This window comes from Heterobasidion irregulare (assembly GCF_000320585.1).
Source record: "Heterobasidion irregulare TC 32-1 unplaced genomic scaffold scaffold_03, whole genome shotgun sequence".
NCBI classification, from domain to species: domain Eukaryota; kingdom Fungi; phylum Basidiomycota; class Agaricomycetes; order Russulales; family Bondarzewiaceae; genus Heterobasidion; species Heterobasidion irregulare.
This window is the reverse complement of record NW_009258199.1, coordinates 1878725-1892375: the sequence shown is the minus strand read 5'-3', so window position 1 is coordinate 1892375 and position 13651 is coordinate 1878725. Positions and strand designations below refer to the sequence as shown.

Genomic DNA, 13651 nt, shown 5'->3' with positions numbered 1-13651 from the left:
TCCCAGTAAAGAAACTGGCAGGTTAGGTTCAACTCCGACCTATTCCCTCTCGAGATCACCCCGATCGCCTTCAATCTCTCGCATCTTCAACCATTGCATGTCGAAACCACCGCTTCACCCCAAGCAATCGACGGCAGGCATTGCCGTTGACCCACGCACCCTCGAGCGTGTCATCCCCGAATCGCGACGCCCCGATGGAACGTAAGTTGCGCCTCGCCGCGCCCTACACCCCACATCTTCTAAGGCCCCGATTCCGATTCCGCCTCTTGCCTCCCGCATGCGGTGAATCTGACCACGCATCCCTACGCGTTGCTAGTGTGCGCAAACAGATCCGCATTCGTCCGGGCTACACCCCCCAAGAAGACGTCCAGCGATTTCGGGGGACCCGCCAACAAGCCTTGGACTCGCGCGCGCTGCCAATCGGGCACATCATAGGATGGACTCCACCCCCTTCAACGCCTCAAAGGGACGCCTCGAAATTAACGACGAAGAGCGCGAAGAAGAACGAGAAGCGTAAGGAGAAGAGGAAGGAAAAGCGAGAGGAAGTGGTGCGGGAAAGCTGGGATAGTGACGAGGGGGAGGACGGAGGTGCCGTGAAAGTTGGCACAGCGGATCATTCCACGAGCGAACAGACACCTCCAACCCAAACTGCTACACCAGGCACCTCGGTGACTTCCAAAGCCAAGGGCAAATCGATAGATCTACTATCTACGGACGCCACTGACCCCGTTAATGCCGATGCAATCGCAGACCAGCTCGAGAAGCTCGAAATGAAATGACATCTTGTAAATATGCACGAATAATATTGGGTTTGGTAGACGGGCTGTACGCGTATATGTGGCGATGAGGGGGGACTGGGGGATGAGAGGAATGACGGTGGGGTGGCTTCTGTACAATATCTATGCCCCCGACATTACATCCAGACAGTCTTCTGTAGTGTAAAGTTCTACTTTGTACAACAATGTGGCACGCTTCCTTCAAGTCCAACCCACCTTCGTTGAACGTTCCACATGCTGCCCACAGTCGACAACGAAGCACATGGTTGACGAACTAGGTGATCGAGTCCATCTTGTCGAGGCCTTCAAAATGTGGCTGCGGTACGACATGCGGTACGCTCTGCATCGGTGGGGGTGCAGGCTTTGGCCTCGGACGTAGTTCCATGGACAACACGATCACGACGAGAAACGCAGAAAGTGCAGCTATACAAGAGTTATTCATAAACGACCGCAACATAGATAGAAAGGAATAGAACAGCTCACCGACAGACTTGCGCATGTTATCCCACTTGACTTCTTCCATGTCAGACCGTAGATCGTAAAGCGTGACAAGCGATTTATTGAGGACTTCCTGATGTCGAGCGCAAGAACATGTTCGGATTGTGGTCCTTTGAATCGAGATCACAAGATAACTCACCTCAATGGCAATGTCTTGCCGCTTGCTCTCGTTCCTGGCTTCATTCTTTCGGCTGTCCACATCCATCTGAATTCTGTGAAAGCAAGCTGTACGAAGATTGAAATTTTGATGCATAGACAGAGACGCACTCATGCTTGAGAGTCGTGAGGTCTTCCTTCATCTTGGCATCTAGCGCATCTGCCTCCCGTCTCAAGGCAGCACATTGAGTGCTTATCGTAGCAGACTCGCTCCGAGTGCGCATTGTCATCTCAGTGCGCATCTCTGATAACGCCGCACGAAATAGGTAAGCTTGCTATGAGCGCCCGAGGCGAAAAGAGGAGGTCTAGTCTGTAAGATTATTCAGATATTTGACAGAATGAGTGCCATACATTATCCAAGTCCTGATGCATGAGCCCTTCGCGCTTGACGCGCCCTATGCGGTCGACGAGGAGGGCACGGGTAGCACGCATGAGACTACGCGCAGTGGGCGTCGGAAAAGTTTGTTCAAGCGCAGCGAAGAAGCGATGAGTATCGAATGGTGGACTATGGTATGCTGATGTCAGCCCGTTCCCGCTATGAACCAGTGGAGGCTCTGGCGGAACTAGAAGGTTGGGAGGAGATGACGCAGAGTGTGGTATTGTCGGATCCAAAGGATGAAGAGAGGCAGATATAGATAACGAGGCTGGCGATGGAGGGTCAGATATATTAGGATGGTTGGTGTGTGCATCTCTGTGAGGTGCCGGGGTAACGACGGATATTGCAGTCGAAGGAGAGTGATGAGAGTCCGTTGCTATCCGGCGGCAAAGGCGGGGGAGCTGACGTAGTATCATGGATTAAAGGTTAATTCGCGAGAATCGTTCAAGGCATTCTAAAGGAAACTCGCAGTGACTAGTGACTCATTGTCGAAGAGGTTGAAGGCGGTTCAGTGTTGCTGATCCAACGACTGGCATAGGCACAAAGTTCTCACGATATTATCAGATAAGATTGAATTCTCGGTGGCTCGTTAAATTACAATCCATCATCACTCCAGGATATGCTCTACATATTCTTTCCCAAGCAACGCGCCTACGCCGGAACCTGAGATCCAGCTTTAACTGCAGGTTTCTCCGCCATGCGCTCGACCCATGACTAGCGGCAGAAAAATAATAAGCACGCGTCTTGACTCTGAGACTCAGACATCTTCTCACCTTCAAATTAGGCCATTCGTCCACAGAAATATCAACGAAGTGGCGAATAGCAACCCTGTCGGGATTCATCGAAATCGATCAGCATAAGGTACACAAGCGAACCAATTTCAAAAGAATACTTGCCAAGGGTAGACGTTGATATCAGCAAGACTGTACATCCCACGCCCTGGGCCCGCAAGATAGTCGCGGTCCTTCAGGCGTATTTCAAGAACGTTGTATAAGCGCTTTGTCTCATCGACATAGCCTAACGGGCGGGGATTATCAGCACGGGCACGCGAGCACGAGAATGATGAAGACAAACTCACGCTTCTTGCCGTATGGAATATCCTCAGGAGCAAATTTCACGAAATGATTAGCTAGCGCGAATAAGCTATCAACTTGAGCATGAAATAATCGAAAAATAGATGAATACCTTGTCCTTGCATCGGACCAACTCCTCCGTGCTAAATCCAAGGAGACCAGGTCATCGATCGCTCTAATACTCATCTACCGTGTAGGTTAGAGTACTAACCGCGAAAAAAATCCACTGCAGCATCTCGCTGTAGTCGTCCGGCTGCTCTTCCGGCTTGAACCAGAAACGGTGCTCCTTATCATAGTGTTGCGCTAAGTACAGCAGGATTGCCGCGCTCTCAAATACAGAGAAGCCATCAGGCCCTCCACGTGAGCGGTCGACGATTGCAGGGATGCGCCCGTTCGGGTTGATCTCGATAAACCAAGGCTCTTTCTGTTCCGTCTTGCCGAAGTCAATTTTGTAGACGCTACGGGACGCATCAGTCGACATAATGGAAACATTGAAGCAAACAAGTAGGGCAAACGGCAATACAAACTTACTCATAATCCAGGCCATACGCTGCCCTCAGCTCCTCCAGATAAGTTGAGACTTTGTGACCATTAGGCGTGCCTAAAGAATAGAGAGTTATCGCATTCTTTGATGACATTGATGACGAGCAGTGTGGAAGGGGCGGGCACTAGAAGGTATTGAGGATGTTGAGGGCAGCAATACTGCAACAGACAGAGCCATATTTAACGACGATCCAAATCCATGACATGGATGGCGTCAGCATTCAACGTGCCTTACCAATCATCGATCATCTCCCAAGTAATTGCTAATCGCGTTTTCAGTCATCCGAGCGAGGACATGGGTGAGAAATCAGAAAGCAGCCGAATACCGTCGAATACTCCATGCTGACAGTCATAATGCAAGCGACTCATTAAAATTCTCGCGACTATAAGCAGTGCTTAGATCGTGTGAGCATAGAAAGCATCCAGGGAACATGTCATTGAATTATAACACTCATAGTGGTATTTGATTCACAGAAGGTCGTCGGACGATCTCACGCAGGAATCTGCCACCCAGACTTCACAGCAGGTTTTTCAGCCATCCGCTCGACCCATGCCTTTACGAAGCCCCGGCATATCAGTGAATTTTCCTCAAGAAAAAACATAATGGCACTCACTTTTACCGCTGGCCACTCGTCTAAGGAGATATTGACATAATTGTGCATCGCAACCCTATGGTAAAGACAACCATTACTAATTAAGGATGAGGAACTAGAAGCTGAGAACAAACCACGGATACGAATTTATGTCAGCGAGGCTGTAGACACCGCGTCCAGGCCCGGCAAGGTAATCGCGATCCTTCAGACGAATCTCAAGGACACCATACAGACGTTTCGTCTCGTCCGTGTATCCTGTTCCGTGGATAAGCGATGACTGAAGGCATGAAGATGAAAAAAGGAAGGAGCCTCACGTTTTTTACCGTACGGTATGTCTTCAGACAGGCGTATGAAATGACCGGCTAGACCCCCACGTGTCAGTACACTATATTTGAAAAGTTAGTCAGAGCACGCTGCCTACCTTGGCCCTGCATTGGCCCAATCCCTCCATGCTGATCATACATGAAGCCAACGTTAGTATCACCACATTCACCTGCACACAAACGAACCCATATATGCCTAGGAAGAAAACCACTCACAGCGAAGAAAATCCACTGCAACATTTCACTGTAATCTTCAGGTTGTTCGTCCGGCTTAAACCAGAAACGGTGTTCCGTGTCCTTGTGTTGCGCAAGGTATAGCAGGATAGCGGCACTTTCAAACACAGGAAAGCCATCAGGTCCCCCCCGTGTGCGGTCCACGATCGCAGGGATTCGGCCGTTCGGGTTGATCTTGATGAACCAGGGTTCTTTTTGCTCAACCTTGCTCATATCGATTCTCTGGACACTGCAACATAGGGATAGCTTAGAGGTGTATGAAGAAAAAGTCGAAAACTGAGCGCACTCGTATTCGATACCGTATGCAGCCTTCAACTCTTCAAGGAAGATAGAGACTTTACGCCCATTGGGTGTTGATGCAGTGTAAAGTTTGAGAGAGTTGGAGGACATGGATAGAGTGCGGGTCAGGGCAGTCAATCTGGTGAGAGGGCGGGAGGTCGAAAAAGGAGCGCGGAACATTAACCTGTTGAATCTCCCTTAAGTAGAAAATGGATAGCGAACAAGAAGCAGATGAACAGAGATAGACGCGAGGATGCCCGTATGGCCCGTGATGCCGAGCGGCTTCGTAATACGATTCCCTTCTTGACAACAACTGCCCGAGACCGACGATGAGAAGGATGAAACAGATGCGTTATTAGGAGAGGCGAGGAGGGTGTATTAGAATGCAGTCTTATGTTGTAGGTACGCTTGACACGGAATCGGCACTCGATGTACTCTGCTCCTTAATCTTAGCCGCAACCGCGCCTGCATTGTTCCCTCTAAATCGCTTCCTCATGTCCAGCTGACGGTAGAGCACGTTCCAAAAGTGATCAGACACACCGCTTGACCATGGGCATCACTAGGATGACGCACCATACCACGCTTACACTCAAACGTAGCTTGACGAAGTGATTTGCATTGCTCAGGAAGATCGTCGAAGTGTTCCTTGAGGCACTGCGAAGGAAGATATCCTTGCTTTAGGACGCAATCAGAGTGAAGGAGGCAGTCTTTGAGCGCAGTAAGAAGGGGGTCGCAATAGTTGGACATGGTGTAAGTTGAAGTTCGCGCCCACGTGAGTCTACGCAACGGAAGCGGATGTGCACCACCTTCTAAGCTCAATCTTACCCATTGCTCATCGACTTAAACAATGCCGACGCCCACTTCTGTCGCGGCGCTCATCAAGAGGATGCCATCTGTGGCTCGAATCCCACAAAGGTCCCTTATATCCATATCTGGTGCTCAAGCACCCGAATTCTTGAACGGATTGCTCTCGACTACCGTCGGCAATGCTCCTCGAGCACCTTTTTTTTCTTCCTTTCTACATGCCCAGGTAAGACATAGAGTTATGTATCTGCGGCTATATCGGACAATATAACATAAACATAGGGCAGAGTGCTCTATGATGTCTTCGTCTACACAACTTACGACCCAAAACACCAATCTGCATATGTACTTGAATACGATTCCCTCGCCGCCTCTGTTGGCGCTCCGGATCTTCTTGCATACCTCAAACGCCACGTCTTACGCTCGAAAGTCCGCGTGCGCGATGTCACACAAGAGCATGACATTTGGGCTGCATGGCACGGTGAAGGAACTCCTCATCAAGACCGGCCATTGAAGTGGGATTTGGCGCGGAGTGGGGTGATTGAGCCAATATGGGACCAAGCTAGTTGGCCTTGGGGAAGTGAAAACGAGCTGATCAGGGATAGAAGAGCTCCTGGGATGGGTTTGCGGAGGTTAGTGAGGAAGGATGATCGACGTGAGTGCCGCGTCTTGTCTTCAGCGAATAATCTGCTACTCGAAATGATGGGCGCTCATGAGAGTAGCGCAGGAGGCAGGGACACACGACGAAGTGTCTGCTGAGGAATACAGCTTCCATCGAATCATTCACGGTGTACCGGAAGGATCGTCGGATATTCCTCCGATGCACGCCTTTCCAATGGACTCAAATTTAGACATCATGAGTGGATGTATGTCTTCATCTATATTCCCAGTCAAGAACTAGACCAATGAGCTATCTCAGTGGACTTCCGGAAAGGCTGCTATGTTGGCCAAGAGTTGACTGTCCGCACATACCACACGGGCGTCATTCGTAAACGCATATTTCCTGTTATTATCCATCCTCCTCCGTAAGTTTTAGAAAGGCATCTACATACTTGTCACTCTCAGCCTCATCACCACCTTTTACTTCACAGAATTCCATCACTAGCATCCAATAATCAAGATTTCAGTCCTGGAGTCGACATCCGCGCATCTCTCACACACCCGCCTCCCGAAGGACGTTTAGTACGACCACGTGGGTCAGGCAAATTGCTAAGTACTGCGAAAGGTGTTGGTTTGGCACTTCTGCGGTTAGAACATGTGCAAGGGTTGATGAAGGGAGACATAAAATTTGAGGTCGCTGGCACAAAGGGAGAGTCAGCAGAAGCAGGTGAAGGGGAGAGTTGGCACGTTACACCGTGGTGGCCGAATCCTGAAACTGAAGCCGCGGTATTCGAGAAGCAGGACCAGTCATGAGTCCTGCAGGGAATTTGTACATTGTATCACTAGGAATGAACAAGATATCACTAAGACAGTGTCAACCTGGCACGCTCGTGCAATGGTCGAAGGTTGAGATATCTGCTTACATACGAAAGTGCATCTTCCCTTGCTTCTGCAATTACCGTCGCAAAAACATAGTCCCCGTCGTGACTCACTGACGCATGCAGTTGCCCTAACTTGACCGCTTCTGTTATATCTAAAGGTTCGTATATGAGAAAGGGTTTGGATCCCTGTCCCTCAATCGTCCTATACGAGAGTTCTTTCCATGTCGGCTTGACCACATGGTAGATCGCCTTGTATGCCGCCTCCTTGATTGCCCATCTGCAACGCCCACATGTTCCCATAAGAAGCTACCAAAGGAGAACTTAGGTCATGATTCGAACCTGACAGCAATATAGCGCATCCTTTGTGCACCGTCAGGTGGGAGTGCACTCCAAAGCCTGAGCTCGTGTGAATTGAGGATGCGGAGGGCCATGCGTTCGGGAGTCCGACGGCTCATCAGTGATGTGATTCTGGACAACTGAAGGACATCAACTCCCACTCCAAGGATAGTCATGGCGCGGACCTAGTCAAAGCGAGATCAGAACGCGACCTTTGCCGACAACAGATGCGATCACATGGCCATTAGTGGTCATCACGTGGTACTTTTGATCATTCGCGCCCGATTTTCTCTGAACAGCCGTGCCGTTACCGCTAGCGAACGTTTGAACGCTGAACAGCACTAAACACAACTTTCCACGACCCTAAATCATCTGACTGGATAACCTCCTGGCTATATTCTTCAAATTTTTAGCTCTTTGTAACATCACATCTGTCTGGAATGTCCGTGAATGCCTCGATCGAGTATATCTCGGCCTCCATAAATCGTTTTAATCACGCCGCGTCGTCCTCATCATCTTCTCTCGTGGCTTATGGTTCTGGTAAATTCGTCGCACTCTGGGATCTAGAGGTGTGTCTCTACTTGTTATTCTGGACCACTCACGGTTGAATATTGTTGTAGGATCCAAGTGACCATGGTGTGCTCGAGACGCTAGTCGGTCACTCTGGTCTTGTCACCTGCGTGGAATTTATCGATGACGCACATCTCGCAAGTGCAGATGACACGGGCTTGGTGCGCATATGGAAGTTGAATAGTGATGGCAAGGCATGGTCGCTGCTCATGTACATACTTTCAAACATACTGAAATACTATGATCTTTTTCATGCTCTCCGACCCCGATCTGTGTCGATATAGTGGATATCGGTTTTGAGTGTGCAAGCTCATCTCAAGGCGGTGTCCGCTCTTTGCACAAATCTCCAGGCAGGGTATCTAGTCACTGGGGCATCGGACTCAACAGTGAAGGTATGGGATTTCAGCACAAAAGGTATGGCCGACCGAGCCTCACAGAAAGAGAGGAGATTCCCAGGTTTCTGACCTGCTATCATAGATGAACTGCAGGAAGTAGAGTCCATCGCGCTGAATGGACGTTACCCCCTGTCTCTCGAGCTTGCAAATCTACCGCAAAGCAAAGGTAAGCGCATGTACGTCGTATAGACTTTTATAGCTCATCACTATCTACAATCAATAGCTCTTGTACTTGCGATTTCAGGTACAGACAAAAACATATACATATACCTTCGCTCTGAAGAAAAGGTGAGTTCATCAAACATATTGTGCTGATGGATGCCCACCATTGCTTCCCAGTTCGTATATTCCGCAACGCTATCGGGGCATGAGGACTGGATCCGTAGCCTGTCATTCCGATCACCCCTCACTACCACCGATCCGCTCATCCTCGCCTCAGGCTCCCAAGATGCGACAATCCGCCTATGGAACATCGATCCTGTCACAAAATTCAGCTCGAACGCTGATAGTGCCACAGATGCTCTAAGCGACGAGCTTCTCGATGCATTTGAGGCATCGTTGGGTGAGCTTTCAGACGCAGGGGATGGTGGCAGGCAAATTTCGTTGAAGAAGCATGTCCTAACCGTGAAAGGCGACGATGGAAGGTATGTAGATGCTCTAGGTCATGAATCAGCAGTATCTTATGCCTCTTGCATATAGCCGACAGCAATTTTCTATCACATTCGATGCTCTACTCGTTGGCCACGAAGCGGGCATTACTGCTCTCACCTGGCGGGTACTGCAAAATATGACGCCCTCTTCACAAGAATCACAATTGACGTTGCTTTCCACTTCATCGGATTCTTCCGTTATAATCTGGTCCCCTTCCCCAATCGTCACAGCTCACCCAGATGCTTCGTCAGCCATCTGGGTCAACCGGCAACGCTTTGGCGATGTTGGGGGACAGCGCCTTGGTGGTTTCGTTGGCGGCCTGTGGGCATGCAGCGGACGGGATATACTTGCTTGGGGTTGGGCAGGAGGATGGAGACGTTGGCATTGCGAGGCCTCCGATGGGGATAGCACAGAAACATGGACGGAGACTGGTGCAATATCTGGACACGCGGGCCCTGTGCGAGGAATTGCATGGAGCCCAGGAGGAGAATATCTCATCTCCGTGGGGTTCGTCCCTTTACTTCTGGTTTCTGATACAATAGGCTGACTCTTCAGAGTAGGCTGGATCAAACGACTCGGATTCATGCTGCTCTTCTAACAGGAAGTCGTGATAGCACACACCTTTGTTCATGGCACGAACTCAGCCGTCCACAAGTGCACGGATATGATCTTGTTGGTGTGGGATTTATTGATCCGATGCGTTTTGTGAGCGTTGCAGATGAGAAGGTTGCGCGTGTGTTCGAAGCTCCAGGGACTTTTGTTCGTTCCGTGAAGAATCTTGGCGTAGCTGATTCGGGTGTCAGTGAGGTACACAAAAATCAGCCCATCCTCCTTCCTGATTTGAATCCGCTAATTTTGGCCGAGAATAGGAGGGAAGACCAGTCACCGCCAGCGTACCGCCGCTCGGGTTGTCAAATAAAGCCATTACCGATGGTAAGTGGATACATCATTGATTAGATTGTCGTTTCATTTCATACACTGTATCTAGCTAATGCGCAGCTTCCGACCGCAAATAGCGCGGAGGTGACTCGACGTCCCTTCGAGGGGGAGTTAGCAGCCATGACGTTGTGGCCTGAGACCGAGAAAGTGTTCGGGCACGGTTACGAGGTGTGCACTGCAGTTTGTCCTCCTCACCAACCATACACAAAGCCGACGCCCATCTAGTCTGTCACTATCAGTGTATCGTCTTCACACAAGCTCATTGCCACGGCATGCAAAGCAACAACACCGAAACACGCCGTCGTCCGTATTTACGATACCGAGAAGTTCCGGCCCATCGGTGAACCGCTGGCTGGCCATGGTCTGACTGTCACGCGCATTGCTTTCAGTCCAGACGACCGTCATGTCCTCACTGTCTCGCGAGACCGTACATGGCGGCTTTTCCGTCTTCAAGCAGAAGGAGGTGAGCTCATACCGTGTGGCATCGTGTCGACTGCGATGTATTCAAGCCTTGGTACCAGACGGTTATATTCCCATTGCAGCGGACAGATCACATCTGCGGATTGTCTGGGACTGTGCCTGGGCCCTTGAAGGTAACCTGTTTGCTACAGCATCGCGAGATAAGACGGTCCGTTTTTTTTGCATTGGATGGCCCTTTGTGCTACTTAAAACGGAAAACAGGTCAAGATCTGGTGCCCCAAAGATCAGAGCGAAGACCAATGGACGGCAGTTGCAACGTTGAAATTACCAGAGGCAGCTACGGCAGTCGCATTTACAACAAACCAAGACAAGTAGGTCGTGACAATCTTTCTGTGAATAGGCAGTTCATCTTGCGCGTCGCAGGCAAATTTTGGCGATTGGCCTCGAGACAGGAGATATACTCATATATTCATCGTCCTCACCTCCTGACTGGAAACATGTCCTGAGCATCAAAACGGAGTATGTAACCACTGTTCCAAATAACATTGACAGCATACTAAAGTTATTGTTCGAACCTAGGCAAGCGCACACGGACCACATCCATCAATTGGCCTGGAGCATAAATAAGGAGACACAACGAAAGCACTTCGCGAGTTGCAGTGAAGATGGTACATTGAGAATATGGGCTATCCAGTTCGGAATCAATTAAAGTGGTGATTCAGTAGCAAAGCAACAGACAGAGAGCAGAGCCAGAGATTATACAGTGTGTGAAAAGAGAGGCAGCAATGGACCGGTAAGGAGACAGTTTTCGGATAGTATGGGTGCATGGAAGGGGTATAGAACAACGCGTATAGCGACTTGATATAACAGCTTAAGCGGAGAAATGGGAACGAGATAGCAAGCAAGCAAGAGAGGTAGATGTAGGGATACAAGAACGTCGAGGGCAATTTAAACAATGTCGCGGAGGCTCATCGGTACTTCAGGCTAGAGGTAAAGACATGCGTCAGCGCCGCTATTTCGATGAATGATAGGACAAGCGCATACGCATTTGATTCTGTACGATCTAGTCAGTAAATGGGAAAAATCGGACTGTAGGACGGACAAACTTACTTGTAAAAGCACTCTATGGAGCGTAGCATTTCAACGTCACCGCCTGTGGCTGTCACAAAGTTGACGATGACTCCACCACGAGAATGGCTGGGTGCGATAGCGGGTGCAACGCTGCGCGAAGGGTCAATGAGGGAAATGATGACTATGAAATGTGAATGTACCGGTGAGCATATTCTTCGACAGCCTTGGGAAGATCTTTGAAAAGCTGGTCAGCGAGACACGGAGCATATCGAAGTGTTTACTCACCGTAGTTGATGACGAGTGGAATATGGGTAACCTCAGGACCCTTCAATTGTACGTCGTAGACGACAAGGACCTTGGCCATGAGAGGTCGTGCAAACCCTTGCGAGACACGAAATTTATTCAAAGCTGCCATCCTGGATCCAGCATTCATGTCGCTATGCTATAGTTGCCGAGCCAGTCGTCAATACCACGAACAGTCATTGAAACACAAGACAAAACGCGAAACTGGACGTACAAGTGGAACGGGGTCCAGGCCCCGACTTGCTAGCTTATAGACGACGGCATCTAACGCCGCCACGCCGCCCACATGCACGATAGCCTGAGGCACATCAATGTCCTCAAATAGATCGCCGAGTGCGTCTAGTTTCCACTCGCGCGCTTGCACTGTCTCGGCAGTAGAGGCCCCCCCGCGGCCTGAGCCAATGATACCGAGGCCGCCACCAGAAGTAGATGGTATCGATTCCGAACGGCCACCAGCAGTGAAGGCAAGATACAGATAGAATTGCCTGAGGCCTCTAGCGCCTTGGCTCGTGTCGGCATGAGTGACATTGCCATCACGACGCACAAGAACACGAACTGGCTCCCTCAGTTGGATCGCAGTCGCCAAGTTGAGAACATCTTGAGGAACGGTGTTCGAAAAAAGTGCGGTTTGGCGTTCGATTGATTGATTAAGATTATTCGCGCTGTCTGTAATATTGGGCAGCGAACCGATACTGGATAGTCTCCGAACTGCGGGAGATGAACCGTTAGAGTCAAGCGAAGTTGATAGAGAGGTCTGCGACGGAGACGTGAGATTTCCGGTCGAACCCCCAGAGCCCGAAAGGCGACGAGGCGACGGAAGTAATTTGACAATATTAAAGATGAAATCATGGAGGTTCCGGGCGATGAGTTGGTCGACCTCATCTAGTACAAGGAAACGGACTTGGGATCCGACGAGTCCGCCTTGTGCGGTGAAAAGGGCATGCAGCTTCTGCGGTGTACCACAGATGATGTGAGGCATGTTTTGCTGGAGCAAGCGTAGTTCTTGGCTGATATCATTGTTCGGTGAACCGACTCCTAGCGCAGATCGAATACCGACAGGTCCCCCCAAATCACGAATCATACGCTGTGCTTGAGTGGCCTGGTCGACTGTCGTTGATATCATTACAACCAGAGGCCCTCGATGCGGAGCCCGCCCGATGGTGTTCACAAGGGCAACATGGATGGCGGGAATCACATAAGCAGCGATACGCTCCTGTGTGGGAGGCGCCTGGGCAATGATATCTGATCCACGAAGTAGGAAGGGGAGAGCTCGTTGCTGTATCTTATTTGGAGGACCAACGCTGGTAGTGGTTTAGAACGACGGAAGCTATAGAAAGAGCCGACGCTCACCCAAACTTGTTCAATGAACGCAGGAGCTCAGGTGCCAGAGGAAGTTGATCCCATTTCGAAAGTGTCGGGCCGGCTGTGTCCCGTGAGAGACCCCCTTGAAGCATATCCACCTGTGCAAAAGTTTGGTGAGGTGCATCGCTCAAAATAGAAACGACGCACATTGGCCGAATCGCGACGCATCATGCCAGACACCGAACGACGTTTATCGCGTAATATGTCTGGACGCACAGGGGAGACGCTTACATCGGGTGGCCGCACAGGAAGGTCGAGGCTTCCTGCTGACCATGTACGCATCGGCGGATTCGGAGTGCGAGAAGACCCTCTGAGATCAGGTCGATGAGGAAGACTATGACCCAGGATGCCTCCAGATACTGACAACGGAGGAGACAGCAACTGATTTGGTGCTATGTCGATCGGCTGAGTACCGATGTTAACAAGATTGTTCCCAAGTCCAGGAGTCGTGTTCTGGATATGCTGCTG

At 50.2% G+C, this 13651-nt stretch overlaps 9 protein-coding genes across 9 annotated transcripts; 3 read left to right on the top strand and 6 right to left on the bottom strand.

Moving 5' to 3' along the window:
- Positions 1-97: 97 nt before the first annotated feature.
- Positions 98-578, top strand: HETIRDRAFT_243245 (uncharacterized protein; the record flags this gene model as incomplete). Its single annotated transcript, XM_009545749.1, has 2 exons — positions 98-201; positions 317-578. Coding segments are annotated over 2 exons (366 nt in total), but the record flags the coding sequence as incomplete, so codon positions are not given.
- A 207-nt stretch (positions 579-785) lies between these two features.
- Positions 786-2266, bottom strand: HETIRDRAFT_458152 (uncharacterized protein). Its single transcript, XM_009545748.1, has 5 exons — positions 1782-2266; positions 1542-1705; positions 1414-1486; positions 1260-1347; positions 786-1199 (listed from the first exon to the last, which is right to left on the bottom strand). Exons 1-5 carry the CDS (start codon positions 2220-2222, stop codon positions 1051-1053), a joined length of 915 nt encoding a protein of 304 aa, XP_009544043.1. The 5' UTR covers positions 2223-2266; the 3' UTR covers positions 786-1050.
- A 191-nt stretch (positions 2267-2457) lies between these two features.
- On the bottom strand, positions 2458-3517 carry GST4 (glutathione S-transferase; the record flags this gene model as incomplete). Its single annotated transcript, XM_009545747.1, has 7 exons — positions 2458-2520; positions 2580-2634; positions 2736-2823; positions 2885-2935; positions 2992-3022; positions 3091-3337; positions 3411-3517. 7 exons carry the CDS (start codon positions 3515-3517, stop codon positions 2458-2460), a joined length of 642 nt encoding a protein of 213 aa, XP_009544042.1.
- A 325-nt stretch (positions 3518-3842) lies between these two features.
- GST3 (glutathione S-transferase) lies at positions 3843-5022 on the bottom strand. The gene is made up of 7 exons (XM_009544875.1): positions 4859-5022; positions 4555-4801; positions 4437-4467; positions 4330-4377; positions 4150-4270; positions 4037-4091; positions 3843-3976 (listed from the first exon to the last, which is right to left on the bottom strand). The coding sequence occupies exons 1-7, from the start codon at positions 4960-4962 to the stop codon at positions 3914-3916; spliced, it is 669 nt and encodes a 222-aa protein (XP_009543170.1). The 5' UTR covers positions 4963-5022; the 3' UTR covers positions 3843-3913.
- A 235-nt stretch (positions 5023-5257) lies between these two features.
- Positions 5258-5586, bottom strand: HETIRDRAFT_18584 (uncharacterized protein; the record flags this gene model as incomplete). Its single annotated transcript, XM_009544854.1, has 2 exons — positions 5258-5353; positions 5425-5586. Coding segments are annotated over 2 exons (258 nt in total), but the record flags the coding sequence as incomplete, so codon positions are not given.
- Positions 5587-5698: 112 nt separating this feature from the next.
- Positions 5699-7068, top strand: HETIRDRAFT_314149 (uncharacterized protein; the record flags this gene model as incomplete). Its single annotated transcript, XM_009545746.1, is given in 5 exon segments — positions 5699-5881; positions 5938-6310; positions 6378-6521; positions 6575-6680; positions 6696-7068. The coding sequence occupies 5 exon segments, from the start codon at positions 5699-5701 to the stop codon at positions 7066-7068; spliced, it is 1179 nt and encodes a 392-aa protein (XP_009544041.1).
- A 50-nt stretch (positions 7069-7118) lies between these two features.
- HETIRDRAFT_311714 (uncharacterized protein) lies at positions 7119-7648 on the bottom strand (the record flags this gene model as incomplete). The annotated part of the gene is made up of 2 exons (XM_009545745.1): positions 7119-7413; positions 7476-7648. The coding sequence occupies 2 exons, from the start codon at positions 7646-7648 to the stop codon at positions 7119-7121; spliced, it is 468 nt and encodes a 155-aa protein (XP_009544040.1).
- A 264-nt stretch (positions 7649-7912) lies between these two features.
- Positions 7913-11156, top strand: HETIRDRAFT_47621 (uncharacterized protein; the record flags this gene model as incomplete). The annotated part of the gene is made up of 14 exons (XM_009544921.1): positions 7913-8043; positions 8101-8253; positions 8344-8456; positions 8520-8603; positions 8661-8725; positions 8777-9085; positions 9144-9595; positions 9649-9895; positions 9958-10021; positions 10077-10195; positions 10253-10490; positions 10549-10655; positions 10709-10818; positions 10871-11156. The coding sequence occupies 14 exons, from the start codon at positions 7913-7915 to the stop codon at positions 11154-11156; spliced, it is 2478 nt and encodes an 825-aa protein (XP_009543216.1).
- On the bottom strand, positions 10965-13465 carry HETIRDRAFT_381847 (uncharacterized protein; the record flags this gene model as incomplete). Its single annotated transcript, XM_009545744.1, has 8 exons — positions 10965-11431; positions 11492-11501; positions 11558-11668; positions 11719-11752; positions 11804-11960; positions 12036-13122; positions 13172-13265; positions 13327-13465. The coding sequence occupies 8 exons, from the start codon at positions 13463-13465 to the stop codon at positions 11396-11398; spliced, it is 1668 nt and encodes a 555-aa protein (XP_009544039.1). The 3' UTR covers positions 10965-11395.
- Positions 13466-13651: the final 186 nt, after the last annotated feature.

Excerpts from the sequence above, each read along its gene's own strand:
- HETIRDRAFT_458152 (XM_009545748.1), bottom strand. The coding sequence starts at position 2,222 with ATGATACTACGTCAGCTCCCCCGCCTTTGCCGCCGGATAGCAACGGAC. Across the intron at positions 1,706-1,781 it reads TGCATCAGGACTTGGATAAT|CAAGCTTACCTATTTCGTGC; the intron begins GTATGGCACTCA and ends GGGCGCTCATAG. Across the intron at positions 1,348-1,413 it reads GGCAAGACATTGCCATTGAG|GAAGTCCTCAATAAATCGCT; the intron begins GTGAGTTATCTT and ends GCTCGACATCAG.
- GST3 (XM_009544875.1), bottom strand. The coding sequence starts at position 4,962 with ATGTCCTCCAACTCTCTCAAACTTTACACTGCATCAACACCCAATGGG. Across the intron at positions 4,802-4,858 it reads GCATACGGTATCGAATACGA|TGTCCAGAGAATCGATATGA; the intron begins GTGCGCTCAGTT and ends CCTATGTTGCAG. Across the intron at positions 4,271-4,329 it reads CATACCGTACGGTAAAAAAC|GATACACGGACGAGACGAAA; the intron begins GTGAGGCTCCTT and ends TCCACGGAACAG.